The sequence below is a fragment of the Sarcophilus harrisii genome, chromosome 2, assembly GCF_902635505.1.
Source record: "Sarcophilus harrisii chromosome 2, mSarHar1.11, whole genome shotgun sequence".
Classification (NCBI taxonomy): Eukaryota; Metazoa; Chordata; class Mammalia; order Dasyuromorphia; family Dasyuridae; genus Sarcophilus; species Sarcophilus harrisii.
Genome location: NC_045427.1, coordinates 219,272,539 through 219,299,803, shown reverse-complemented (window position 1 = coordinate 219,299,803; position 27,265 = coordinate 219,272,539). Strand labels below are relative to the sequence as shown.

Here is a 27,265-nt window from a genome sequence, read left to right as displayed (position 1 = left end):
TGGGCAAGTCATTTAACCCCAATTGCCTCAGCAAAAAGAAAGAAAAAAAAAAAGAACCCAGGCGCCCCTTTTTTTTCAGGGTGATCATTTTGGACAGCTGATTGATCTGTGAATGACAGAAACCACAAGTATGTGTTTTTCAGACTTTCTCCAAGGAATTCACATATGAAAACCATGAATCATCACCCAATTGGTAATGACTGAAATTTGGTAAATGACTGACAATTGATCAAGTCTGACATTTCCATGTATTCCAAATCATTTCTTAAGGTCATTTAATCATAACAAAGGTTACTTCGCTAGTATTAGCTTGAGTCTATCTAATATCCATGCACACATCCTGATTTAAATCAAATGCCACATCAACAGAGAAAGGTAATAATAATAAAGACTACTTTCTGTGAATTATCCTAGCATTAGGACAAACCATTCCAATGTCTTTGCCAAGAAAACCTCAAATGGATTGATGCCTCAAATGGATTCAAGAAGAATTTGATGTGATTGAACAAGGTGAAGAATGTAGTGGTGAGTGTTGAACTTGTCAGGAAGACCTGGGTTTACATCCCAGTTCTTATGGGAAAATCAATTTATCTGAACCTCCGGCAACTCCCCAGGATTTAACTAGTAAGATATCTAACAATAGGCATGTGCAATGGTGTTCCCAGTTTTGATAAAATCATGTAACCTTCATATATTGTAAACTCAGGCAAATTATTCCCACATCCAACTTCCCCCCTGCCCCTGTCTTTGGAGGGGTAATACATATTTATTAAAATCTTTTCAAGGTGAACTATTAACTTGGTTTAAACTTAGATGGTAGAGTTAACACATGCCATAGTAACTTACAGTTAAAACTAAACGATTTTTAAAGTGATTCAGTTAGAAATGGAAGTTTCAATATGATTACTATTAAAAAAGCTTTTTGTGAAATACCTTAGGCTAGTTGTTTTACTTTGCTAGCCTCAGTTTCCTCATCTGTAAAATAAAGGTATTGGCTTCTGAAGTCCCTTCCAGATTTGTAATCTTCAAGACTTCTAAAAGCAGACCCATATAATGGGCTACATATAATTTTAGTACTTAAAATTTGAATCTCTTTACAATATATGGCACCAGGGGCAGCTAAGGGGTGCAGAGGAGAGAGCACCAGGCCTGAAATCAGGAGGATGAGTTCAAATCTGGTCTCAGATACTTAATACTTCCTAGCTGTGTGACTGTGGGTAAGTCACTTAAAAGTCAACCCCCCCCCCCCCCCCCCCCCCCCCCCCCCCCCCCCCCCCCCCCCCCCCCCCCACACACACACAATATATGGCACTAGCCTACCTCTCCAAATTTGTCACATTAATCCTCTTTGTAGCACATTTCTAAAGTTCAAGGCAAACTGGACTATTGCTATCCCCCAATCTTCTCACCTTCTTTGTGCTTTGTACATGCTGGGTCTCCATCCTAGGAATACACTTCCCCCCTCTCACTTGGCTTTGAATCCCTAGCTTCTTTCAAGGTTCAGGTCAGGTATCTTTTTGTCTGTAAAGTCTTTGATTCCTCCTAGTTGTTTATTTATATTTCTCAAATTACCTAGTTAGTGTTTTCCATCCGTGTACATGCAGTATTTTTCAGTAGCATGTAAACTTGACAGGTTAAGTTTAATTTATATTACCCCTTCCACATCCCACCTAGCTCAGTGATCCTCAGGAAGTGCTTAGTAAATATTTGCTGCTTTGAACTCTGCCTAATTCAACCATGTTATTTAAGAACTGAAATAACTGAAATGAGAAGAGGGAAAACTATTTCCTTTTTACAAATTATTGAATAGTAATGACATTATGGCTAACAAAATTCAAATGTCATTTGAGATACTGTCTAAAGAAAGACTAAAAAATAATATTAATGACTACTTACTGTATTGAGAAAATTGCTTCTCAAAAAGGGATATTTGGGACACTGGGGAAAGCTGAAGTATAACTGTTGCCTCCATAAATTATGTAATGTGTTCTGCAATTGACAAAGCAGATCAAAGGCAATAGAGACAAGATTTAAGATTAAGTACAGTTCAAAGAATTCTTATTTCCTAGATATAATCTATGTATGTAGAGATTGCTGCAGGAATATTTGATAGAATTTTGAAGAAATAGATAAACGTACAATGAATGTGTTTATAAGGTGGCAAGTAGGGACAAAGAGTATACATTAGATATTAGTTGACATCAATAGTTCTGTGGGATTTTTAAAGAATTTTATAACTATTCTGAGTCTCAACAAACCCTATGAGTTAGGCAATATCAATATTCTTCTTACCATTTCAAGTTGATATTAAAACTAAGATTTCATGACTGCTATTACCTAAATTATGTCCATATCTTCATTCAAAATTCAATGAAGTTGTAATAAGAGCATCTGACAAACTAAGCTTCAAAGAGCTTTACTTTAAGGTAGAAAATATCTCTATATCCTGCCCTGATATTCATTAAAGGTAAACAATTTTCCATCTCAAAATCCATTTGAGAGTCTGTTAAAAATAAGCGAAAACTACCTACTAAATAAGCAATCAAAAGCAACATAGTATGAATAGAATAGCTGAGACAATTTTGTAAAAAATGGTTTTATCAGTCCATTTTTGTATAAAACACATGGGAAGAAACCTAGCCAATCAACACACAAATTGCTGCCACATGACAAGATACTTTTGTCAAAATTGGAATCTAAAGAACATACAAATGTTTTATCATGTCTACAGTCAATTGTCTATGCTTTTCCATTTAACTATTTTAAAAAATTCCACATATCCCCATTATTTCTTCTGTCCCAGTTACAGTACAATGAGAGGGAGGAAGAGGGTTGATTTAAAACAACACTCTATGCAGTTTTCTGCTGTCCCTTCTTTCCAATCAGAGACTTGTGGATGTGAGGGATCACACCTAGATTGAAAGAAAAACAAGATTATTGGTAAGACTTCCTCCCAGTATCTATAAATTTATTATATAATTCAGTGATGAGTGGTTACATTACAGAAATTATTAGACTGGCAACTTAATTTCTTTTCCCATTCTACACCTTTTAAATACTTCTTAAAAATTAAAACATTTAAAAAACATTCCTTAGCTTTATTCTTTATTATATGGAATGGTTCTGTGAAAGAGGGGAGGGAAGAAATACAAGAAGAAATTTAGGCAACATATAAAAGACATCAATAAAAACTTACTAAAGAAACACAAGTACTGTATGTAAATTAATATTACTATGACATTTCTGAGAATCAAGGCTTTTAAAAGTTTTTGTTGTTCAGACCTGTGATTTCATCTGCACAGGGAACTTCGTTTACCAACAAGGAACAACAATTTTTCCATACCTTTTATTCTTAGATAAATGCCAAACTGATAGCTTAAATAACTTGCCCCAGGGTCGTATAGTACTCTAGTATGTTTCAGAGGTGAGACTTGAACCAGGACTTCCTAATTCACAGGCTAGCTCTCTATATACACTGTATCACACTGCCTTTTGTGTTATATAACAGAGATAATTTAATAGAAATCATTAATGTAGCCACAAGGCAAGTTTTTAAAGAAAGAAATGTTTACTTATGGAAGCAAAGTTACATTTATTTTTATGAAAAATTGTAAATACAAAGTATAAATCCAAAGAATCACGGTTAGGGGAACCTTGATAACCTCTGGGCAATTCTCCATGCTGACTCTAGTAAGCTGGTGCCTTTTCTGCAGCTTTGTACCGCAGGACAGACTATTATTCTAGAAGTTAAGTCATTGTTTAGGAACCTCAGTGAAACTTGAGTCATTGCTTTTGGATGACTACACTTTCAGATTTTTTCCAGAAGTTTTTTGTCATTCTCAACAGTTGCAAATATATCAATATTTTCTACTGTCTGTAAATGTCAAATAATCTGCATACATGGTGATGCTAGGTCTTATGTTTTGAGGATAGTCTTATCTCTATTCCATAGGGAATAACACAATTCTGAAGATGGGTGCAAGGTGTATTCAGAGTGTTATGTGGCATGAATATTAAGACTGATGGTCTGGCTCCATTTTTTTTTTTCCCCCCATTTTGTGTTATTTGAATAACATCATCACATACTAGAATTCAAACTACCATCAAGGCAGAGCACAGCCTATTAATGATTAAAGTAAGAAGATAAGCCTGGGAACTTTGGCAGTGGTATATGTCCCACCTCATATTCATTCATCATTCCTGCAATTATCGCTGCCCTGATGTTACCAATAAATCTTCCTTTTTTTAAAGATACTCAAGTTACCATAATACTAGACAGGATATTGAAGACACTTTCCAGTGAGTGCTGAATAACTCATTTTTTGCTGGCACTGGCTACAAGTGAGGGTTTGCTGTATATGATTTGTTCCAAAGTTCAAAAATTATTAAGTATCTATTAAAACACCTATTATATATATTAGGAATAAAAGATATAATCTCTTTTTAATGGAGGAGACAAGTATTTACATATAAACACAATGTGAAAAAGTTATTAACTATCAATAGTTATAGCAAATAAAATGTTATTAATATTATCATACTAATTATAATTAATAGTTATTAACTATTAAGTAGTTAAATGGAAAATAGTTTGGGAGACAGAACTTTAGCAGTTGGAAGGGAATGAAATGGTTTCATGGAATAGAAAGTGCTTAAGAATTATCTTAAATAGACTGTATAACAAGGATGGGGAACCTCTAACTATTGAAATCATTTGTACAGTCAACCATAAGTGAAGATGAGCTGACAGCTAGATGTAACAACTCCTTACTGCTCGAGTTGTGTAAGATAGTTTTGCATAGCCCACAAATGATGCTATAAATACCCAAATGGCCCTTGGCTTAAAAAAAAAAAAAAAAAAAAAAAAAAGCTTCTCACCCAAGCTCTTAGAGGTGGAAATAAAGAAGTGAATTTCAGTCATGAGGTACAGGCTGAGTCAAGACAGAGATGAGAAATGGGGGAGAGTGGGAAAGAGGGGCTTGTGTGAGGGACAGAGAGACAGCCAGTTTGGCTGGACTGAAGAATAAGAGGAAGTAACGCCCACCAAAGCTGCAAAGACGGGTAGGCACAAGATTGTGAAGGACTCACATTTTATCCTAGTGAGAAGAGAAAGCAGCGGGAATACATAGTAGAAAACATCATGGTCATATCTACACGTAAGGAAAATGACTTCACCAATGCCTACCCTCTGGGGCCTACCCTCTGAGGGCCCCAGGAATGCAGATTTTAAGTGATTCACTGGTATTGGTAGGATAGGTCTCTAATATAGAAATTCCCCACATGAACAAAATCCAACCAGTCCCTCACAGTGTGTTTCTCTCTCTCTCTCACACACACACACACACACACACACACACACACACACCCCTCCAAATTTTCTATATTTCAAAAGGTACTACATACCGCCACCAGCAATGGTAGCCTTGATAAGGGAGTCCAACTCTTCATCACCACGGATTGCAAGCTGTAAGTGGCGAGGAGTGATACGCTTTACTTTGAGATCTTTAGACGCATTTCCTGCTAGTTCCAGCACCTATAAAAAGTATTCATGAAATAATTTAAGGAAAATTAGAAAAATTTCAGCTATAACAGTTCATATAAGCCAACTCACACTAAGATTAGAAAAAAAATGACAGTATTTTGGCATATAATATAAAATCATAACTACATTAAGGAAATACATTTTGTTTTTTCTTATATTTGTATACTGCTTTATATTTTTATAAGTTCTTTCATATATATTATTTCATCTGATTTTTCAAAAACCAGAGAATAATAGATTTAGAGCTGGAATGGCCCTTAAAAGGCCTCCTAGTTCAATTATCTCATTTTACAAGTGAAGAAACTAAGATCTAAAGAAATCACTTAAGTAATAGTAGAACCACAATTTGAACCCAAGTCCACCTTTTCCACTACAGTATGCTTAGTTGTTTGAAAACAAAAATAATCAAACACTGCCCCACCCACCCCTCCAAGCTAAGTCTTTAGGTAATTAATTCCAGCAAAATTATGAAATGCATGTTAAAGAAAAAAAAATTTCTCTTTAAAATTCAATGTTTTAAAATGTCTACATTCATTCCCCTGTTTATTTTTGCTTTTCTAGGAATGAACTAAATTTTAAAAATCTCCACATTTGCATCATTTAGGCAAGTTGAAATAGCAAGATAGCTAGGTGGCACAGCAGATAAAGTGCTGGGTCTGAATATTCATAGTCTCAGATCCACACTAGCTGTGTTACCCTGGGTAAGTCATTTAACCCTATATGCCTCAGTTTTTTCATCTGTAAAATGAGCTGGAGAAAGAAATGGCAAACCATTCCATTTTTGCCAGAGAAACTCTAGTTGGACACAACTGAACAGCAGTAGGGATAGTGGATAGAACAATGACTTAATTTTATTTCCCAGATGTGTGACCCCAGGCAAGACACAATCTTACTGTGACTCAAGCAACTCCCTTATTCTTTAACATGTACTTCATAATTTTGTTTCATTCTTATACAAATTGTGCTCAATCCTGGAGATTGGAGTTGTGTCTCTTTAAGATTCTTGGTATATAGACAATTTGCATTAAAACAGTGATGTCAAAAAAACATCACTTTTAATTAGAAGTCTTGGGCTATTTCCCCAATTGGCATGTAATTTTCATTAAGTTAATTAGGTTCTTTTGAGTTATATATCAATGATTTCTTTTTATTTATCAAGGTTGCAAAGCCTTCTCCTCAAACATAATAGGGACAATTATTTAAGTGCTAACTGATTTATGTTTGAATCTTTTGAAACTCTTATTTCAAGGTGACAATTGAATGTTGTATTTTTTCCTTGTCCTATCTGCATTTTAAACAAAATGTCTGTTATCTGAAATCCCTAAAACTGTCACCATAATACCAGATTAATATTAAGTACTTCCAAAAAACAGGACTTTAGGTAAAAAATGACTAGAGGCAGTGTTTTCCACAGTCATAAATGTATGATTTGCCCACAGAAATTAAATTCAAGGGAAGAGGTCTTTATGTAAGATTTAATTATATTTTTCTTTTTCTTTAAAAAGCAAATAAAAAATAATAAACAATGTGATTGTGTTCCTTGGCTGTACTGTTTTGACAAGAAATGGAGAAAGAGAAGGAAAGTCCCCCCTGTTTGATGGGATTTGGACAAAATCTCTCAATGAGATATTGCTTGGGTAGAATCTGGATTGGTTCCCTGAACAGTGAATAGTGTCTGTCTTTTCAAAGAGGAAATTTGTGTACTAACCTATCTCACTCTACCCACTTGACCAGATCTACTCCATTCCAAACAATCCTCTATTCACTTGAATCTCTGAATTTCTAGAGATAAGAAATTTACTCTGTACTGGCAAGGAGACAATATGGTTGATTTTTTATCAGTATAATATTAAACAAGCATTACATCTGTAAGCAAAAACCCACTGAACTGAAGTAAGTATCTCTTTGAAGTTTAATAGGATCTTCCAGAGTGACTTAGTATCAGGACAAATAAAAACAATTTAAAAAATTTACATTATATATATGTGTATGTGTGTATATTTACACACACACACACACGCACGCACATATGTATACACACAACCACATATATATTTTCTTGTTAAAATGTATTTTTACTGCTTGCTTTGGCAGCATATATACTGTAATTGGAACAATAGAGAAGATTAGCATAGTTCCTACACAAGGATGATACATAAATTTGTGAAGTATTCCATATTAAAATATATATATATATTTCTATGTGTGAGAGAACCTATTTAAGTAATTTTAAGGTCTGTTAAATCAGAGAATATAGATTATAATCCATAGCCCCACAAACTACTTAATTTGCCCAATTCTGTTAATATCTTAATTCCCTCACTGATAAATAGCTTGAAATCTTTAAAATCATTTCTGGTTCCTTCCTATCATTGCCTATTCAAATATCTCACCCAGCTGATTTTTTTCTGTCAAAATATCTCCTGAATTTATCTTTTCCTATTCACTTCTTATTGCTACTTCAATCAAAATCTCATGTTAATATTCGTTTCCATTATACCTATACAACCTAACATTCCACTGCAATTCCCCACTATTACTGTCAAGTACTATTGTAGTGAACAGAGAGCCTGAACCAGAAAGACCTGATTTCAAGTTCTAGCTTAGATACATCCTGATTGTGTGACCTTGGAGGTCACCCTAACCTTTCACTATTCTAGACAACTTCTTAAGACTCTAAATTGCAGAGAGGTACCAATTTTCATTAGTAAAAGCAGTTTCCTCATCCACAAATTCCTTACCAAAGCTTCTTATTAAACTGTGGTTCCAGACCTCATAAGAAGTTGTGAAAATTATGATTTATTAACTATAAATGATTTGTTTATACCTATTTTATATATCTCTATACCTGGGGTCATATAAAAATTTCTGAGGTGAAATCCTGCTCTATACCACTGAAACCCCATCCCCAGCTCTCATATACTATGCCAAAATAAACCAAAAAATTTATCCTTAACTTTCTTGGTTTTTCTTAGTAGTTCAGTGATTCAAAGCAATCCCAATAGACTTTGGATAGAAAATGCCATCTGCATTCAGCAAAAGAACTAAAGAGACTGAATGTAAATCAACACATGCTATGTGTTTTTTTTTTTAATCTTTCCCGATTTTCCCCTTTTGATCTGATTTTTCTTCCCCAACATGATTCATAAAGCAGTGTATAACCTAATCACACTCACACCCTGTAATCTTTTAAAATAATCTAGAGAAAAATCTTGGAATATCCTATAGCTTGTGATAGCCTATTTAAGAAACTTTAAAGTTACACAAATATAGTTGTTTCAAATGCTATACAATAAAAACTCATTTTTCTAGAATTCAACCACCAAAAATCCTAAATAATCAGACTCAGAAACAGTTAGGAAGTATGAGTTTTTGGAAACTATTTCAGCAACTCAAGGGGCACCCCCTTTTCTTTGATTACGTCAGTGTGCACAACTGTGTTCTACCAGATTGAAGGTGCTCAGAATTTGACTTGTGAAATAATTAAATATGTTTTTCTTCAAGTATCAGTTTGAAATAAAACATAATTTCTCACATTCAGTTTCAAAACAATTTCATACTGTTTAACCCCATCACAAATGTACAGCACCATCATTAAACTGTGGACTAAATAGGTATTTTAGCATCATGTCTGGCAACTAGTAAGTGCTATGTAAAGTAAGTTGTTGTTCTTAAGCTATCTGGTAGGGTAACCTGCAATCCCCTGACATTCTGTGTTGGAAAATGAATTGAGAGTCTAAACAAAGACTTAAAGGCTATTTTGAAAACAAAACCTGTGAATTGGGGATCTTTTTAGTAGGGTAGCAGATCTAATAAGAGAAGTCTGAAGGAATGGTAAAATCAATTTATATGTAGACGATATTTAGCTCTAGGTCAAAGCTTCTTAAACTGTGGGTCATGACCTCATATGGGGTCATATAACTAAATATGAGAATTGTGAAATTATGATTTATTATCAATAAATGTTTGATTTGTATACTTATATACCCAGGGTCACATAAAAATTTCTTGAGTAAAATGGGTTTGCAAGTGAAAAGATTACCAACACCTAATTAACAACATTTTTGGAGACTGTGTATGTACAACTACAAAGTACCTTAAAAATATTTATTAGTGGACTAGTAATTAAAATTTAAAAAAAATTCACAAACCTCAGCAGTGAGATACTCCAGAATTGCAGCACTATATACTGCAGCAGTAGCACCCACTCGTCCATGGCTTGTGGTACGAGTCTTTAAGTGTCTATGGATACGGCCCACTGGGAACTGAAACAGAAATAATTTCAATTATGAAGCACTTTAAAAAGTTCGGTTACTGAATATTTTATTTAGAATAAACTGTTAAAACAGTAATTGGAATAATTATAAAAAGAAAAATTAGTTCAGTTAAAAAAATTAACATTTCAGATTAATTTCTTTGGCAATTATTGCTCCTGCGATTTAACTCCTGAGTCCTGGACTAGAAATTGAATTCCTGGCAAGCAAAGAATAAGTTTTACCTTTTTTTCTTCTTGATAATAAGAAAGAAAATGTTAAAGAAAAGGTCTATTTTGATAGAAAGCTTCACATTTCTCTAACAATTGGCAAAATTCAAAGAAGCAAATATTATTACTTGAGCAGAAGTTAAAGTTTTGATCATTAAATAACCCTTACCTGTTTTTTGGATCCCTTTAACACCAAGGCTTTTCTTGACCATTCCAATTGTTATTCCTTTTCTTCCCTTGTTTTTTAAATACTTTCTGTTTACTTATCTGTGAAACAATGCTATTTTCTGCTAGGCTATAAGATCTCTGATGGCAGGGACTAGTTTCATTTTAGTCTTGGTATCTTTAGCACCTGGGTGCTCAATAAATGTTTATTAAATCGAATTAAAATCTCATCAGTTTTCATAGGCACAATGATTACTTCTACATAGTGGATACCCAGACTGAAATATAAAGATCTCCTAAACTCTGACCAGTTGACCAACTGCCCAGGGGATATCTTGATATCCTATAGGCCAGGCCCCTCAAATTTACCATCCTCAAAAAGAACTCATTATTATCTTTTGCTCAAAACCCTCCCCTCTTTCTGTCAAGGTCCTCCCTTCCCTAGTTTCTCAAGTTTGGAATATTGGTACCATTTTCTACCCCTTGCTCTGAGCCTACATATATAATCCATTGCCAAATCCTGTCGTTTCTGGCTCCACCACATATCTTCACTTACAGCCACTCTTCTAATTCAGACCCTTTCTACTTCTCCTCTATTGCAAGTTGTGTCTCCTGGTCTAAAGTCTTATTCCAATCTATTCTCCATAAGTGATTTCCCTAAAAAGTCAATCCGATCATGTCCAGTGGTTTATTATCCCCAGGATCATACATGAAATCTTACAACATATTACAACTTAGCTCCCCTATCTTTCTACTCTTAAACTTGACTCTTTTCCACAAAGTTTATCACTTGCTATTATTCCTCATTCAAGAGACCCTATCTTCCTTCTCTCTGTTATTAAACTAGCTAGCTGCCTTGCTTCAAAAATTTTTTAAGTCCCTAACTTCCTTCAAGACTAAATATACTTCCTGCAGGAACCCCTTTCTAGCCCCTTTTAATGTTAAAGTCTTGTCTTGAAAGGTTACTTTCTACTCTATATGTATCTTTAAAGTAAAATTCTTAAGGGCAGAGATTGCTTTTGTCTTTCTTTACATTCCCTGCATTCGGGATAGTGCCTGACAAATAATATATATATATTTGTTGAGTGACTTTTATACATTCATGAACAAATTTATGTTATCAACAAGATATTCAACACCACTCAACAAACTTGTCATCTCTTGCTTATTTCCTAACATACATTATACTGACCATTTCCAAGCCTTTTCTGTCCTAGTTGCATCTATTTCATGAAGAATATATATTTAGCATGGTCAAAGGATATGAACAATTTTCAAACTGAAAAGGGAAAGCAAAATTAAATTAAAAAAATTTTTTTTCTCTGATAAATGTCTTATTTCTCAAATCGAGAACTGAGAACTTTATAAAAGTAAATACCATTCTCTAACTGATAGTCAAAAGATATATACATGCAGTTTTCAGAAGAAATCAAAGCTATTAAGTCATATAAAAATGTTTTAAATCACTAATAATCAGAGAAATGCAAACTAAAACAATTCTGAATCACCACCCACTTCACCCTATCACACTGGCTAACGTTACAGAAAAAAAAAGAGACAGACAAATGCTGGAGAGAATGCAGAAAAAATAGGGATACAGACTGATGAAGTTGTGAACTGGACCAATCACTGTGGAGAACAATTTGGAACTCAATTGACCTTTAATGGGCTATAAAACTGTATACATTTTAAACCAATAAAATGAATACTAGATCTATACCCCAAAGAAATCAAAGAAAAGAAGGAAAAGGATTTGTATGTTCAACACATTCATAGCAGATCTTTTTGTAGTGGCAAAGAATTGCAAACTAAGGAGATGCTTATCAAGTGAATGACTGAACAAGTTATGGTATGTGATTGTAATGGAATAGTTTTATGGTATGAGAAATAATGAAGGGGATTGGTTTTAGAAAAACTTGTAAAGTTTTTTTTGAACTGATGAAAAGTGAAGTGAGCAGAACTGGGAGAACACTGTACATAGTAACAGCAATATTAGAATAATAATTGCAAAAGACTTGACTATCTCTGATCCACAGCAATTTCAAAGGACTCATGATAAAAAATGCTATCAATCTTATTAAGTGCATGCTCATTGGGAATGGGGCTAAATAAGCTGTGAATATAATGAAATATTACTGTTCTATAAGAAATTATGTAAAGGCTGATTTCAGAAAAACCTAGAAAGATTTACATGAACTGAGGCTGAGTTCAAGTGAGCAAAACCCGGACAACATTGTACACACTAACAGTAACACTGTGTGATGATCAACTATGATAGACTTGGCTCTTTTCAACAATACACTGACCCATGTATACTTATTGTGTATCTAATTTATATTTTAATATATTTAATATCTACTGATCATCCTGCCATCTAGGGGAGGGAGTGGGGGGGGGGGTAAGAGGTAAAAAATTGGAACAAGAGGTTTGGCAATTGTTAATGCTGTAAAGTTACCCATGCATATATCCTGTAAATAAAAGGCTATTAAATTAAAAAAAAAAAATACACTGACTTAAGAGACAATTCCAATAGATCTGGAATGGAAAATGCCATCTGTATCCAGAAAGAGAACTAAGAAGACTGAATACAGACTGAAGCTTATTATTTTCACCTTTGTTTACTGCTGGCTTTTTTTCCTCTTTGTGATTTTTCCTTTTTGTTCTGTTCCCTCCGCCCCAAATGACTCATATAGAAATTTTAAAAATGAACGATTATTTCTTTGGGTTTATTAAACACTAAATTCCAGCTTCTAGAATAAAACTTCACCATTTGATATAAGTTGCTGGTAAAAATGGCAAACAGTATGACAGAAAATAGGCACTGATCAACATCTAACACCCTATATCAAGATAAGGTTAAAATGGGTTTGTGGTTTAGACATAAAGGGTGATAGTATAAGGAGATTAGGAGAATAAGCAATAGTCCACCTCTCAGATCTGTGGAGGAGGGAGTATGGCCAAAGAAAAACTAGGGAACGATATGAAATGCAAAATGAATAATTTTGATTACATTAAATTAAAAAAGGTTTTGCAAAAACAAACCAATGTAGCGAAGTTGAGCAGAAAGCTGGAGAAATTTTTTTTGCAGAAATAGAGCCAAGATGGTAGAAAGCAGAAAGAACATTATCTGAGCTTGCCTCAGCTTCCCTCTGATCAAGCCTCCGAATGGATTTTGGCATGACAGAATCTACAAACATTTGGAGTGTAATATCTTAAGATATCTTAAGATATTTTGGAAAGGCTTCAGGAAAGGTCTGTCTCACTGGGCAGAGGGGAATGCAGCCCAGCACCAGTGCAGCACAGGAAATCTGGTGGGAGGCTCTTAGTCAAAATACAGCAGTGTTGGCTACTCTGTCCTGGTTCAGAAGGCCAGTTGATCAGCAAACCATCAGAAAGACCTCCAACATGACTACAGAAGCCAAAATGTGAGCCCCCAAACTCTAGTATAATAATTGGGATTTGGTCAAGTCCACCCAGAGCAGTGAAAAAGCCTGCAGCTCCAACAGCCCTAGCCCCAGCCTCAGTCCAGAGAAGTCAGTGAGAGGCCCCTGTCTCTCTGCAAAAGAGCTTGGGACAATTTCCCTTAAAAAGGAGCAAAAAAGGCAAAAAAGAACTCTGACTATAGAAAGCTACTATGGAGACAGGGAAGATTAGATCACAAATCCAGACGAGGGCAAAATGTCTTCAGAAGAAGCCTCAAAGCAGAATATAAAGGTTAAAAGAGGGATAGAAGACAAATGGGGAAAAGAAATGAAAACTTTGTAGTGGAATTATAAAAGTTTTTTGGGAAAAGGAAGAGCTGAAACTGACCGAAGAAAACCATTCTAGGCAGAAGTAAAAAGGGAAAGGGATAAGAAGGGGGGAGGGGAGGACTGAAGAGAGCGAGCGCAAATTGAGGGAAGTGTTGGTCAGAAGTAAAACACTGGTGAAGAGAGAAAGGATGAAAGGAGAAAGAAAAGCACAACCTGGGAAAGACAGGATGGTGGGATATGTGAATGTAAATAGGATGAATTTTCCGAGCAGAATACATTAAAAGTGAGACTGCTATATATTGTTTACAAGAAACCCATCTGAAGCAGAAAGATAAATACAAATTAAAGATAAAGGCTGGAGAAAAATCTATTATACTTCAGCTGAAGTTAAAAAAAGTAGGGGTAGTGATCCTGATCTCAGATCAAACAAAAGCAAAAACAGATCTAATTAAAAGAGATAGGAAAGAAACTACATTTGTTAAAGGGAAACACAGATAATGATGTAATATAAACATATATACACTAAATGGTATAATACCCAAATTTTCTGAGAAGTTAAGTGAATTTCAAGAAATAGAGAGCAAATTATATCACTGGGGGAATCTCAACCTCCCCCTATCAGAACTAGATAAATACAACCACAAAACAAACATGTTATTTAGAAAAATTCAAATTAAGACAATTCTGAGGTACTACTTCATACCTCTCAGATTGGCTAAGATGACAGAAAAAGAAACAATGAAATTCTGGAAGGGATATGGGAAAACTAGGACAGTAATAGTTAATGGAGCTGTGAAATGATCCACCCATTCTGGAAAGCAATTTGGAATTATGCCCAAAAGGTTATAAAAATGTGCATGTCATTGAATCCAGCAGTGTCTCTATTGGATCTATATCCCAAAAAGATCATAAAAGCAGACCTATATATGCAAAACTGTTTGTAGCAGCCCTTTTTGTAGGGGCAAGGAACTGGAAATTGAATGGATGCCCATCAGTTAGGGAATGACTGAATAAGTTATGGTATACAAATGTAATGGAATATTATTGTTTTTTAAGAATTGGATTAACAGATTGATTTCAGAAAAGCCTGACAAATGACCTGATGCTGAATGAAGTGAGCAGAACCAAAAGAACACTATACTCAGTAACAAGAAGATTATGTGATGATCAACTATGATAGACTTGGCTCTTTTCAAGAATGAGATGATCCAAGGCAATTTCAATAGACTTGTGATGGAAAGTGTCATCTACATACAGAGAAGAAAACTGTTGAGATCGAATTTGGATCAAAACATAGAACTTTTTTTTGTTATTTAATTAGATTTTCTTTTTGATCTGATTTTTTTTGATGTAATATGACAAATATGGAAATATGTTTAGAAGAATTTTATATTTTAAAAAAATGTTTAAGGATTACACCTATTTAATCTATATTAGATTACTTGCTATCTTGGGGAGACAGAAAAATATGGAACATAAAAATGAATACTGAAAACTATCTTTACATAAGAAAAAAAAGTTCTGTTTCAAGATTCATTGGCTGAATAAATCCCAATTCCGCCAGTAATTACTTGTTTATAAGGTCCCTTTTCTCCATCTAATTTCCCTACCAATGCTCCATATGTTACCATTTCTTTCCAATTTCTTTTAGATCTTTTTTCCTTCTAGGAAAGAGTTAGCATAATATAGTGGAAAGAGTGCTGAACTTGGAATCAAAAAAGAACTAGGTTTCAGTCCTGGGTCTGTTATTAGTTGCATGATAATAAGCTAGGTGTTAATTTGGTTAAACCAAAATAATCTGTAAAATGGTTAAATACTTACAACTATCTACTATATAAGATTACTATGAGAAAAAAAAAAATCACTGTAAAATTTAAAATGCTATTTAAATGTGATTTGTCAAGTATCTCCTATTCTGGAAGGGCAGAGGGAAGCAAAAGATAAGGAAATGGCTGTGCAAATGGTAGTATAGGAATATAATGAAATATTACTGAACCCTAAGAAATAGCAAATGATGAAAAGAGATGATTGAACAAAATTCTTAGTAGTATAAGTTCAAGATTTTTACAAAAGCAACAAATATCCTTTTTTCTAGCATACTTAACTTCCTTTCTAGTGAATTCTTTGCACACACACAAATGTCTCCTAGCTTAAAAAAAACCTTCACCATTTTAGCCTCAGTATTATCTCCTTTCTTTTAGATCAGACTTCTTGAATAACCGGGAATAATTTCTTCTACTGTGGTTTGTTTTTACCACCATCTAGATAGAAGCAATACTTTCAAATATTCCAATGACTTCCCTATTTTGAACTTCAACTAGCTCTTGGCACTACTAACCACACCCTGTTTCTTGAAATTCTCTTTAACTATTCTGGTTCTCCTCTGAATCTTCTTTCCCTTGGTTCCTAAAAGTGAGTTTCTCCAAGGTACCATTCTTATCCTCATGCTTTTTTTTTTTTTTTTTTTAATGTATATACTCTCTATCATTTTCCAATGACTTCAACTTTTACTTTTAAATTCGTAATGGTAGTAATAAAACCTAATATTTATGTATACAAAAACCCTACGTTTGAGATAGGTACTATTAGTATTCCAACTAGAGATGAAGAAACTGAGGTTCAGTAATTTTTTAGAATTACAATACTTAGTACCTAAGGTATGAATAGAATTCAAGCCTTCCTAAATCCAAATCCCTTATTCACCATATTCTAAGAAATCTCCATATCTATTATCTTCAACCATGATTTTTTAAGTCTGCTGGACACTAATTAGAGATGCATCTTTATTAAGTTTCAGAATTATACCACTCATGAGAAAAGAAAAATTGATCCTAAATAAAATAATTTTGCACACATTACCTGTAGTCCAGCTCTTTGTGAGCGAGACACTGCCTTAGCCTTGGCCTTCCCACTGTCTTTTCCAGCTTTGCCTCCAGCCTAAAAATTACAAGGAAAAAAATGATTTCTGAATAAATCCTATAGCTTTACTTTATACCTTTAAACAACTGACTCCCCCCAATCACAACTACCTTGCATTAAAATTAAAATAACAAAAGATTCCTCTATTTTCATTTGATATATTGATTGCTTTTATTGATATATTATTCCCCTTACCTCCCATTATCTTTTTCTCTATTTTACAAAGATTATCTTTGTGGGTAGGAAGAATATATTTGGAAATGAAAGTGATAAAACAAAAATTATAGGTAAAATTTTATATTTGACAAAAATGAGGCTAAATTTAAAAACTGTTACAAAATATTATTAGTCTCTCCTTCCTTGAATGTCTTACTAAGCTTAAGGATTAATACAAAGAAATTGTTCGAATATTTCCCATTCACTTTGTAGAATTAAATCAAAAACCAAAATAAGCATTATAAAACATTCTAAAAGCTTGCTCCTTGGCAAAAAGTATCTCTATTTCTATTAAAGGTATTACTACCTTAGACTCCAGTGTCTTAAACTGCAGATTGTGATCCCATAAGGGGTCTTATGATTCATTTTCTGTAATATTTAATTTGTATACCCAGGATCATGTAAAAATTTCTAAGGCAAAAGGTTTAAAAAGCCCTGCCTTAGGGCTAACCTCAAAATAGCATCAAAATCAGAGAAGGTACAATATATTAAAGTAACTAGTTATAATCGATATTCAAGAACTTTAAATCCTAAGATTAAAAAAACCTTGGAACTGCAGAATCCTTTATACTTTATTTTAAAGACAATTTTTTGAAAAGTTAGTTTTAAACAACAAACTTAAAAATATACACATCTATACTTTCACAAATATAAAACTAGTTATTCTGTACGTTTCTATTGCTTTTTTTGGGAGGGGCACTTATATACAAATTTTTCATTTCATAGACATTATTCAATGTCTCTATATCAAACTTTAAGGGAAATCTGTCAAAACACTGTCTAGCTCATTTTGATTGTCTCCACTAATATAATAATAATGATAATGTTTATAGTAGCAATATAAAGGAAAGAAATATACATTTGGAAGTTGAAGGTTGAGGTTGTGATCAGATGAAATTAAAACTCCAAATATTAATTTATATTTTCTTATCAAATTGAATCACTTTTGTCTTTCAGGCAAATTTAAGATTCTATGATAGTTCCTTCTCAGTTTCCACTGTCCACCCTACATCATCATTTAATTAAGATTTCAATTAGGGTACCATTAGTAGAGAAATCCCACACTTAATAATGAAGTGATACAATATATGAAAAAGAAGTTGCCACATATAAGTTGTAATATTCTCAAAGTCTTAGTTGGGTTTTTTTATCTTAAAAACTTAAAGCCCCACTAAGACTTTTATAATACCTGAGGTCACCTCAATATACTATACAATATCAAGGACATGACACACTATCATCCCTTCCTTATGACACAAAACCATTATTTTATTGTGGTTGAAAAAAATCTATTTTATCTTTCTTTACAAATGTAATCTTATAATCAAAAGGAATCACCTTATGGCCATGTTAATAAAATTATTAGAGTGCTTGGACAAAGTAAATGAATAGCTTAAAGTTATCAACTTTAAACTGTCAAAGCACAGGAATGAAAGACAGATCATGAAACAAACTCGTATTTACTAACTCTTGGCATTGATCTTTAAATTCTTTCCCCAATTTGTACCGTAAGGTACCACTTAACAGAATATAAATTTTAGATGAAACGAAGTTTGATAACTGAGCTTACTTGTGTTTTTGTAGATTCTGCAACTATTGTTGCCACTTATTTTACTATGTTTGCAATAAACTGATAAGGTATTACTAAGTTTCTGAAAGGTCCATTAATTTTCTCGATGCCAGGAAAACATGGAGGCAACTTCGTTCATAGTTTTTTGGACCAATTTAGTTCACAAGTTCACAGCCCTGAAGACATGAAGGACCTGAGTTCAAATCAGACCTCAGACACTTAACACTACCTAGCTGTGTGACCCTGGGCAAGTCACTTAAGCCCAATTGTCTCAGTTAAAAAAAAAAAGAAAGAAAGAAAGAAAGAAAGACAACATATATAATCACACCAGCTATAGTATAATCTCATTTTATTCACTCTTTTATAGATTGATTACATGGCTGCAAAAATGGTACAAGGAACTTTTTGTTACAAACCAATCATTTATTTGAGCTAATTTTTGAATGGGGTACATTTTTCTGTATATACAACTCATTTTAGTTGAAAAAGATTTGTCAATCATTCAAATGCAAATTTTGAGAAAACTGTTAAGTGAAACATTAATTCCAACCCAAAAGATTTCAAAGGGCTACCAGAAGTTTTATATTAATTATCAATTATAAAATTATGACTTTAGCAATTAGTTCAGAATGTCAGTTCTGTAATAATAACTGTGCTTCTTTCTATTCTAATATTAAGGTACACAAGGTTTCACAACAGTTCAGATGTTAAACTGAATAGAATCTGATCTTCTAAGTATGAAAACAGGATCCAAGATATTTTAATTTGCTACAATCATGCCCCCCCAAAGCACTAATAATAAACTGAAGTAAATATTAATTTTCCTTTTCCTCTTTCCCGTAAGTTTCAGATCCCTAAAATGGCACAATCTGTGATAAAATGCACTAAATCAAAAAAACGACAATTCAATACAGTCCTCATTATTTGGCAATACTAATGCACTTAATATTGATAAACCATTACCATATACCTCACACCTCTCTAGATTAGCTTAAAAGATCTTATGTAATGACCAGATAAACACTCAAACTACTAGCTCAAGTAAGTCTGATTAATATAAATTAGACCTTGGTTTCTACCAATTAAAGTTATTTGAAAACTAAAGTGATTTACTAATATATAACAAATATCTAATGTGAAGAGAATTGGACTAAAGTCCTTTCTAGGTCCAAAAGTATATCACAACTATAAATACTCCCTCTTCTTTCCCATCATAGTTTTGTCCAGTTCTGTAGTGAGGATTGTTTTTATTGTACTCCAAACTTCTCACATAAGCTTGTCACCTAACAATATGAAGAATAAATGACTTTCCAGTAAAGTTTTGAATTAGGTTCCTTTTCCTAACCAAGATAAAAAACAAAACAAAACAAAACAAAAAAAACAGCAGCTAAAATATAAGACTGCAAAATATAGTGAGAAGACTACTCCAATTTGGGGGTGGGGAGAATAGGATTTCATCTGTATAGGGAGCTCCTGATAAGGAGCTTCCTCTACCACAGTAGGTTAACATTTTTCTGCAACTTGTAATTATGTAATAAAAGGTCTTGCTCAGGATCTCAAATCCTGATAGTAACGTTAGTATATTTTAAGCTAATTATTGCTGCAACTTTTAAAATATATTTCCAACAAAAATGACTAGATAGCCCTAAAAAGTTAAATAGACTGTCTTAGCTTCTTAATACAGCTGAAAAGACAACTTTAAAACCACATACTGCAAACCAACATATGGTTTTTGGATTCAAGAAATAGGGGATGGAATAAAATAGCTTGTTATTAAAAGACAGTCATGATTTCTAGTCGGGGGGAAAGGGAGAAGTAAAAGAACATTTTCATTCACAAACTACTCAAATAGTAAGCAATCAAATACAAAAGTGTGAGACCTCATTTCTGAAGCTGTATCCTTTTAGAATTCATTTGATTATCATTCGAAAATAATTTAGATACCCCCTTTTTTAGTTGGTTGTTTCACTTCCCCTTTTCTTAAAACTACACATTTAATTTCCATTCACGTTCTTCGTTTAGAAGTTTAGCCTCCACCTTGGAAAGAAAAAGGCACCGAATAAGTTCCAAACATACTGGATCAGTTGTCTTTTCAGATGACAGACCTAATGTGATGTTGTTGGCATTTTTTATTTGCCAGCCCAGAAGCAAACGCTCAATTTCGGGCAAATAGCAAAGAAATGCATTTATGTCCATGTCCTCTCCTTGTCCAAACTCCAAGCTTCTTTAATGAAAAAAAAATTCGAAATCTCGAATATAATCACTCATTCCGCATTTCCTCACTTTTCATTAAAAAACAAAACTAATTCAGATCAGGGATGTAAACAGTGACAGAATTTAGTTGGGAAAAACCTGCATGTTGCTTATGTGAGTTTATCATGACAAAGTACCCGTGAGAGTTAGGGGGAGTTTGCGCCTTTTTCAAATGCTTGGCAGGGAACCTTTGGGACCAAGGGAAACAGTGCATAAATCCCCAGCTCTAGGGCTGACTCAAAACAACTCATCATTTAAAAGCCGAATCACATCCCTCCCGCACTCTACCCCTCGGGCCGCGGCTGCTCCCGGAGCCTCCTCCCCTGGGGGCGTGGTCTGTCCCAACTTGGGAGCCCGGATCGGCCCCGGCGCTGGGGCTGGGAGCGCAGCCCCGGAGGTGGGCAGGACTCTCAGCAAACTCCAGGATCAACAGGTAAAGTGTGCGTCCCACGGCCGCTGGGCGCGGAGGACAAATCGTTCGCTGCCCCAGTCCGCCCCCTAGGGGATCCCTTTGCAACCCGCAAGACTCGTCTCGGCTGCTGCCGGCACCTGCGTCCCGGCGCGCCCGGGCCCTCCGCCGGGGGAGGGGAAGCGCCAACTGGCTCTCGCCCCGCCCCGATCGGCTTCGTTCCCCGCCTCCGGCCCGGCTCGGCCCAGCCCGGCCCTCACCATGGTCTCAGCGCTGCTTCGGACACTGCGTAGTTGTCACTGCCTCCGCTAGGACGCGGCGCCCGATCTGTCTCACCCCAGCCCGAGAGCCTGGCACCGACTCGGACAGCAGGCTCGATCCGCTGCCGCCGCCGCCACTATCCCTAGCTCCAACCGCTGGAACTACCGCCGCCACCACCGGAGCCCCAGACAATAAGCCGCCTCCCCCCGCGCGCTCAGCTCTGCCAATACCCGCGCGCCTTGCTGGTTTGAACCCTCACAGCGACCCAATCGCGCATCTCCTTCTAACACGGCTCCGCCTTGCTTCGCCTCCTCGCTAACGGCTGTTTGTTTTTGCACACGGCGCGTGAGGGCGGGGCCTACCGGCCCAACACCCAACAGATTTGTGCGCGGGACGGGGGCGGTGCGAATGGGAGACACTTTCCACCTGCCTCTGAGCGCCAGAGCGGAATTGATAAGACGGTGGGCCAATGGACATTAGCGCTGGTGGGAAGGTCGCCAATGAAGACAGCGCCCGCGAGCAAGGAGGCGGGCTGTCCAGACGGACCGAGGTTCTGTCCAATGGCTAAGGCTAATTAAGGCGGTTGTGGGTTTCCCGCTCATTCTCGAGGTCTCCCCTTTTCCCTCCCCTTGACTTGTTTGGGAGGGAAATGGCGGTCGAGCTCCACTTTCCTTTCAGGCCTTCCTTTTCTTCTCTCAGGACTACTAGGAAAATCCGGCTACCAGAGAGGCTCCGCACTAATTCGGGGATTGGCCTGTTCGAGCCTCGCCTCCTTCTCCCTCTGTATCTCTTGCTTCTTTCTCCTCCCTCCTCGCTCGCTACTCTTCCCGGGTTTCCCCATCCTTCCGGAATCCCTGTTCTCTAGCGCTTTCTCTCTCGCTCGCGCTTCTCGGTCTCCTTTCTCTAACCATTCTTCCCCCCACCCCCACCCCCATTCCCCGAGTCGTCGTTGCCTCTGCCCTGCTATAAACGCAGGCCTGGCTCCTCTCTCCAGGGAATCGCCCACCGGGCGCTGTCGAGCTGTCCCAAGTGCTTTCTGTGTTTACTATTAATTCAGTCTTTTGACCCCTCCCCCACCGAAACTTCCGGGTGTGAGGTCATGGAGGAGCTGTGGCCCCGGACTCCCCACCCGCCCTGTCCTCTGACCTGTCCGTTTTCCCCTCGGACTCTTTCACAGTTTTCTTGGCGCCGCTGCTCCTCACTTTCTTCACTTCTCACCTGTTGCAGATCTCTCATTGGACATTTATTTGTCGCCGACTATGTGTCAGGCCCTGGGGAAGAAGTTTCCTTTCGAACAGGGGAGACAGGAGCACGTGTATTTGTTTGTACGTTCTTCTGGGGTTACGGGTAGGGCTGCGTAGCTCCTGGCTGCTGGGAGGATTGAAGGGGCCTGAAGAAGGAAGGAGATGACGTTTGAGCTGAGCTCCGAAGCGAATTAGGGAGTCCTAAGAGGAGGGAGGTTCGAATTCCAGTCTAGGCACAGAACAGGAGAATGCAGTGCTAGGGTTAAGGGTTGTCAAGGAGGCCAGTGATCCTGGACTATACCCGTACTATACATGAGAAAAGGTAGTTAGAGCCAGATTGGGAAAGCTTTTAAACGCCATGTAAAGGTGCTTGTATTTGATCCTAGAGGCAACTCCTAAATCATACGATAATCCATTTTTTTATGGCACTTTTAAAGTTCGACAGAGCAGGTTGCTTACAGCTTCACTGCATTAGGCAGCCAGCATTAAGTGCTTACTGTGTCCCAGGCACTTCTGCAAATTCAGTATTATTAAACTTTTTTTTACAGCTTAAGTACATGAAGTTGAGTAGCTCAGAGTTCATAGGCTACTTAATAATAGTTATTATTGGAAACCTAATAACTTCTGAATCTAGATAAAATTCTTTGTTATATCACATTGCTTCACCAGTCTGGCTGGCATCAGTAACCACAGAACCAACTTGGCTGCTAAGTTGTTTCAGCCACTGGCTTTCCAAATTCAACATGTTCAAAGCTTTTCCCCTAACTGTGCTTTTACTCCAAATTTCCCTGTTTAGGGTACTACTATTTTTTCAGATATTGAATGACATTTTTTCCCTTTTTTTTTCTCCTCATTTAATCCATGGCTAAGTTCCATTGCACCTTCCTTCCATCCCTACTTGTCCACTCACACTTCCACAACCTTTGAGACCCTCATTATTTATTTTTATAAATATCTATAAATTGTTTTGACTCAAAATCCCTCCCTTCCAAAAACCACACATACTGTATAATTCCTCAAAAATGATTAAGCAAGACAACATAAAATAGATGTTTTCATCTCCAGCTTGTCTATTGTTTTTGACCAGAGTTAATTTAAATTTGTAATTTTGTTTTGTATGTGTTGTTTCCTGCATTTTTTTTTTGTCCTGGATAGTCATGATGAGCTCCTAATTAGCCCCCCTGCCTTCAATTTCTCCTTTCTCCAATCTAACTTTTACATACTTGCTAAATTTTTCAAGATTTGCAATTCTAACCAAGTTACTTCCATACTGAATATGTTTATAGGATAAAATATAAACTTGGCTTGGCATTTAACACTTTTCAGTAGACTAGCTCAATTTTCATTTCAGGTTTATTTTATATTATCCTTCATACAGTGTCTATCTACTAATTGTTGCATTATTTCATTCTTCTTTCCCATGTCCCATTTGCAGAATGGAAAAAGAGCTGCATCTGGAACAGAATGACCTGAGTTCAAATTCACCCATCAAATTTGGACAAGTTACTTAACCTTAGTATTCTCATTTGTAAAATAGGGATAATAGAACCTGTATATCTCCCAAGGTGGTTATAAGGTTTAAATAGGATGTTACAAAGCACCTTTCAAACCTATTATTATTAATCTATATGTCAAATACATATTTCATTTCTGCCTACAGAAATTATTTTCAAAGCATAGTTCTCTTCTATACAGCATTTGTTAAAAGAAAGATACTGAATTTATTATTTCATTGGCATATAAAACTTGATATCAATGCAAGTTGGTACCTTGGACTTCAGAGTCACAAAGCCCTGATATCTGAAATAAGACCAGAACCCAGGTCTTCCTGGCTCCAAAAGTCACCTCTTTATCTGTTTCCTTTCTTGAAAGAAATACTTATTTTGTATATGTTTAGGTAAGGGATATTTATTTTAGTGTTCCCAACCCCTGATACTTTACTTGCAAAGAAGCCTTTTTGATTTTATATATAAATGAAGTGTAACCAGTTTTTAGACATGAATTAGTCAATCACAAGTAAACCAGGAGGAATTAATTTCATCTGTTGGATTAAGTTAGTTGATGAAATGTATTGGGATTGATTGAAAGAATTAGACATACATCTGGGCTTATATACATCAGAGATGATGATTCCAGGAAGGATATGCTAGCAACTGCTTTAAGTGTCATCTTAGCTTTGGGAGTTTTCTTAGTTTTGAAGAGAAAGACAGAAAAGAAGAAAAGGATTTCCATCCAACTAGGAGCTGTGAGTTATTCTTTTGCTACATATGCTTTCTAAATGTGTACCCATTTTCCTCCTGGACTATATATGTAATTAATTGTGGGATAGATAATTGTTCTATGCTTTGAAGAGGAAAATGTTTGTACCACTTGTTTTTACTTTGCTACCTCAGTCAATATATTTAACTATGAGCTAATTAACTCAGGCTGGTAAATTATATCAACTGGATAATCAATCTATGGAAAGCACATTGTTGGGGACTTATGAGCAACATAGTGGAAGCTCTCCAGCCCTTGAGTTACCCTTAAAACCTTAAAGGGAAAAGTTAGTTACTTCCCTGGAGAACTTAATCAAAATGAGTGGAAAGTAACCCCAGAGGGATACAATACTTAAATTCTTTTTTTATCTTGTATTTAAACACCAAATAAAATGAATAATTCTACATATATATGATAGAATAGAGGATGAGGATTATACATGAAACTATGAATCAATGTAATTTGAATTTTTTAAAAAAGTACACTTAAAATAAATTTAACATGTAACTTTCAACCTCACCCTGCTTGTTTCTGATTCCTTCTGTCTTTTTTCACTTCGTGGGGAGGAGTAGAAAGGGAAAGCATCTCTCTAGCTCCAGTTTCACCTTCTAATTGAAAAAGATCAAAAATAGAAAAATTGCTTGAAACAAATATGCCAAACAAAATTTCATCTTCCCATATTCAAAACTATATCCTGCATCTTGAGACCATCACTTCTCTGTCAAGAATCTGGGCATTTAGCTCTCCCTGTGTCCATATTCTGTCCCTCCCTTTTGCAGAAATTCATTCCCTATGTCCATATATCAAAGGGATATCAAAGTTGAACAAAATGTATCAATACATCCAACACAATTTTACATGTAATATTTCACACCCATCATCTGCACTTTCCTTACCATCTACTTTTGAAGAGGACTACAGTAAAGTGTTTTCTGTTTCTTTGGGCTGAGCTTGTTGGTTTTTTCATAAACTAAACTTCTTAGTCTTTCAAAGCTTTTTTTTCTTTTTAATAGCTATTACTAGATGTTAATCTTCTTCAATACAATGTAAACTCTTTGAGGTGTCAAGAATTGTTTTGTTTTTGTCTTTTTATTCACAATAGCTAGCACAATGCCTGGTCCTTTATAAGCATTTAATAGGTTTGCTTGATTGATTTAGAATTGAAACTGAAATTTTTTGTAGTATTTTATCTGTTTTTTTTTTTTTTTAGGTCCTTTTTACTAGTCTACCTTTTATGTTGCTTATTCTCCCATTATATTATACTTACTTTAGGGTTAGGGCTATTTTTCATTCTTGTGTATCTATCTGGTACGGTGTCTTCTAGGCATTTGGTAAATGTTGAATTGATTTCTACATAGGTCCCAATTTCCTTGAGACACTTTCAGGATCAATAAGAAAAAAAAATTAATTGTTAATGTGAATTTTTCCACCCTAAGTTTTTCTTGTCCTCCCTAGATTGCCTTGCTTTGTAACAAGGAAGACAAGGCTTTATAAAGACTATTGTCCAGGAAAAGGAATAACACTTGAGAATCCTGAACAAGTTGGAAGATATTCAACAAAATATGACTAAAATTTAATTTTTTGGTTTCATACACAACCTTTTCCCTCTTCTTAGTATTTAGAAAATATTCACCTTTGTAAACTTCAGAATAACACAAAAATTAATCCTAAAAATAGTTTTTGTTTTAAAAACTTAGATACATAATTTCATTCAGGGAATTTCTAAGTATGAAAACTCTTTCCACTTGATACAGATGGGAAACTTCTCTTAAGAAAGTTGATTGGATCACATCTAATATGTAGCTAAATCAGAAGTTGAATTCAGTTCTTTCTGATTCTCTATCCACTGTTTCATAATGCTTCTCTCAGATTAGGTTGGGAGAAACTAATTCTAGGTTGGTTGGTTTGTTTTTTAATGAAAATTTTTATCACTATGTTCAGCATGATTCTTTTGATGTGACTACAAGACACCAATATATTCTATAACCAACCACTAAAGAGAAAAGTCTCCATTAGTTGTGTCTGTAAAGAGAAACCATTTCCTTATAATTTTTCCTGAAAGAGTTTACCCCATTCATACAAAGTAAAGAAACAACTATGGACTTGGACCCTAGGTTCCTAATTAGTTAGGTTAGAGTTTAAATCCAGGTCGCCGTTATTGATATATAGTAATTTGTTCTGCCCTTTGTAAT

At 35.5% G+C, this 27,265-nt stretch overlaps 1 protein-coding gene and 1 pseudogene across 3 annotated transcripts; one reads left to right on the top strand and one right to left on the bottom strand.

Moving 5' to 3' along the window:
• Positions 1-2,577: 2,577 nt before the first annotated feature.
• On the bottom strand, positions 2,578-22,993 carry LOC100933193 (histone H2A.V). 3 transcript variants are annotated; one of them, XM_012539761.3, is made up of 5 exons: positions 22,717-22,993; positions 16,802-16,879; positions 9,694-9,807; positions 5,404-5,533; positions 2,578-2,912 (listed from the first exon to the last, which is right to left on the bottom strand). In XM_012539761.3, exons 1-5 carry the CDS (start codon positions 22,804-22,806, stop codon positions 2,851-2,853), a joined length of 474 nt encoding a protein of 157 aa, XP_012395215.1. In that variant the 5' UTR covers positions 22,807-22,993; the 3' UTR covers positions 2,578-2,850. The 3 variants fall into 3 exon arrangements, with proteins under 3 accessions (XP_012395215.1, XP_012395216.1, XP_031807357.1); XM_012539762.3 differs by having other exon boundaries at positions 22,789-22,938; XM_031951497.1 differs by lacking the exon at positions 22,717-22,993 and adding an exon at positions 21,570-21,779.
• LOC111718599 lies at positions 7,625-7,725 on the top strand (annotated as a pseudogene).
• Positions 22,994-27,265: the final 4,272 nt, after the last annotated feature.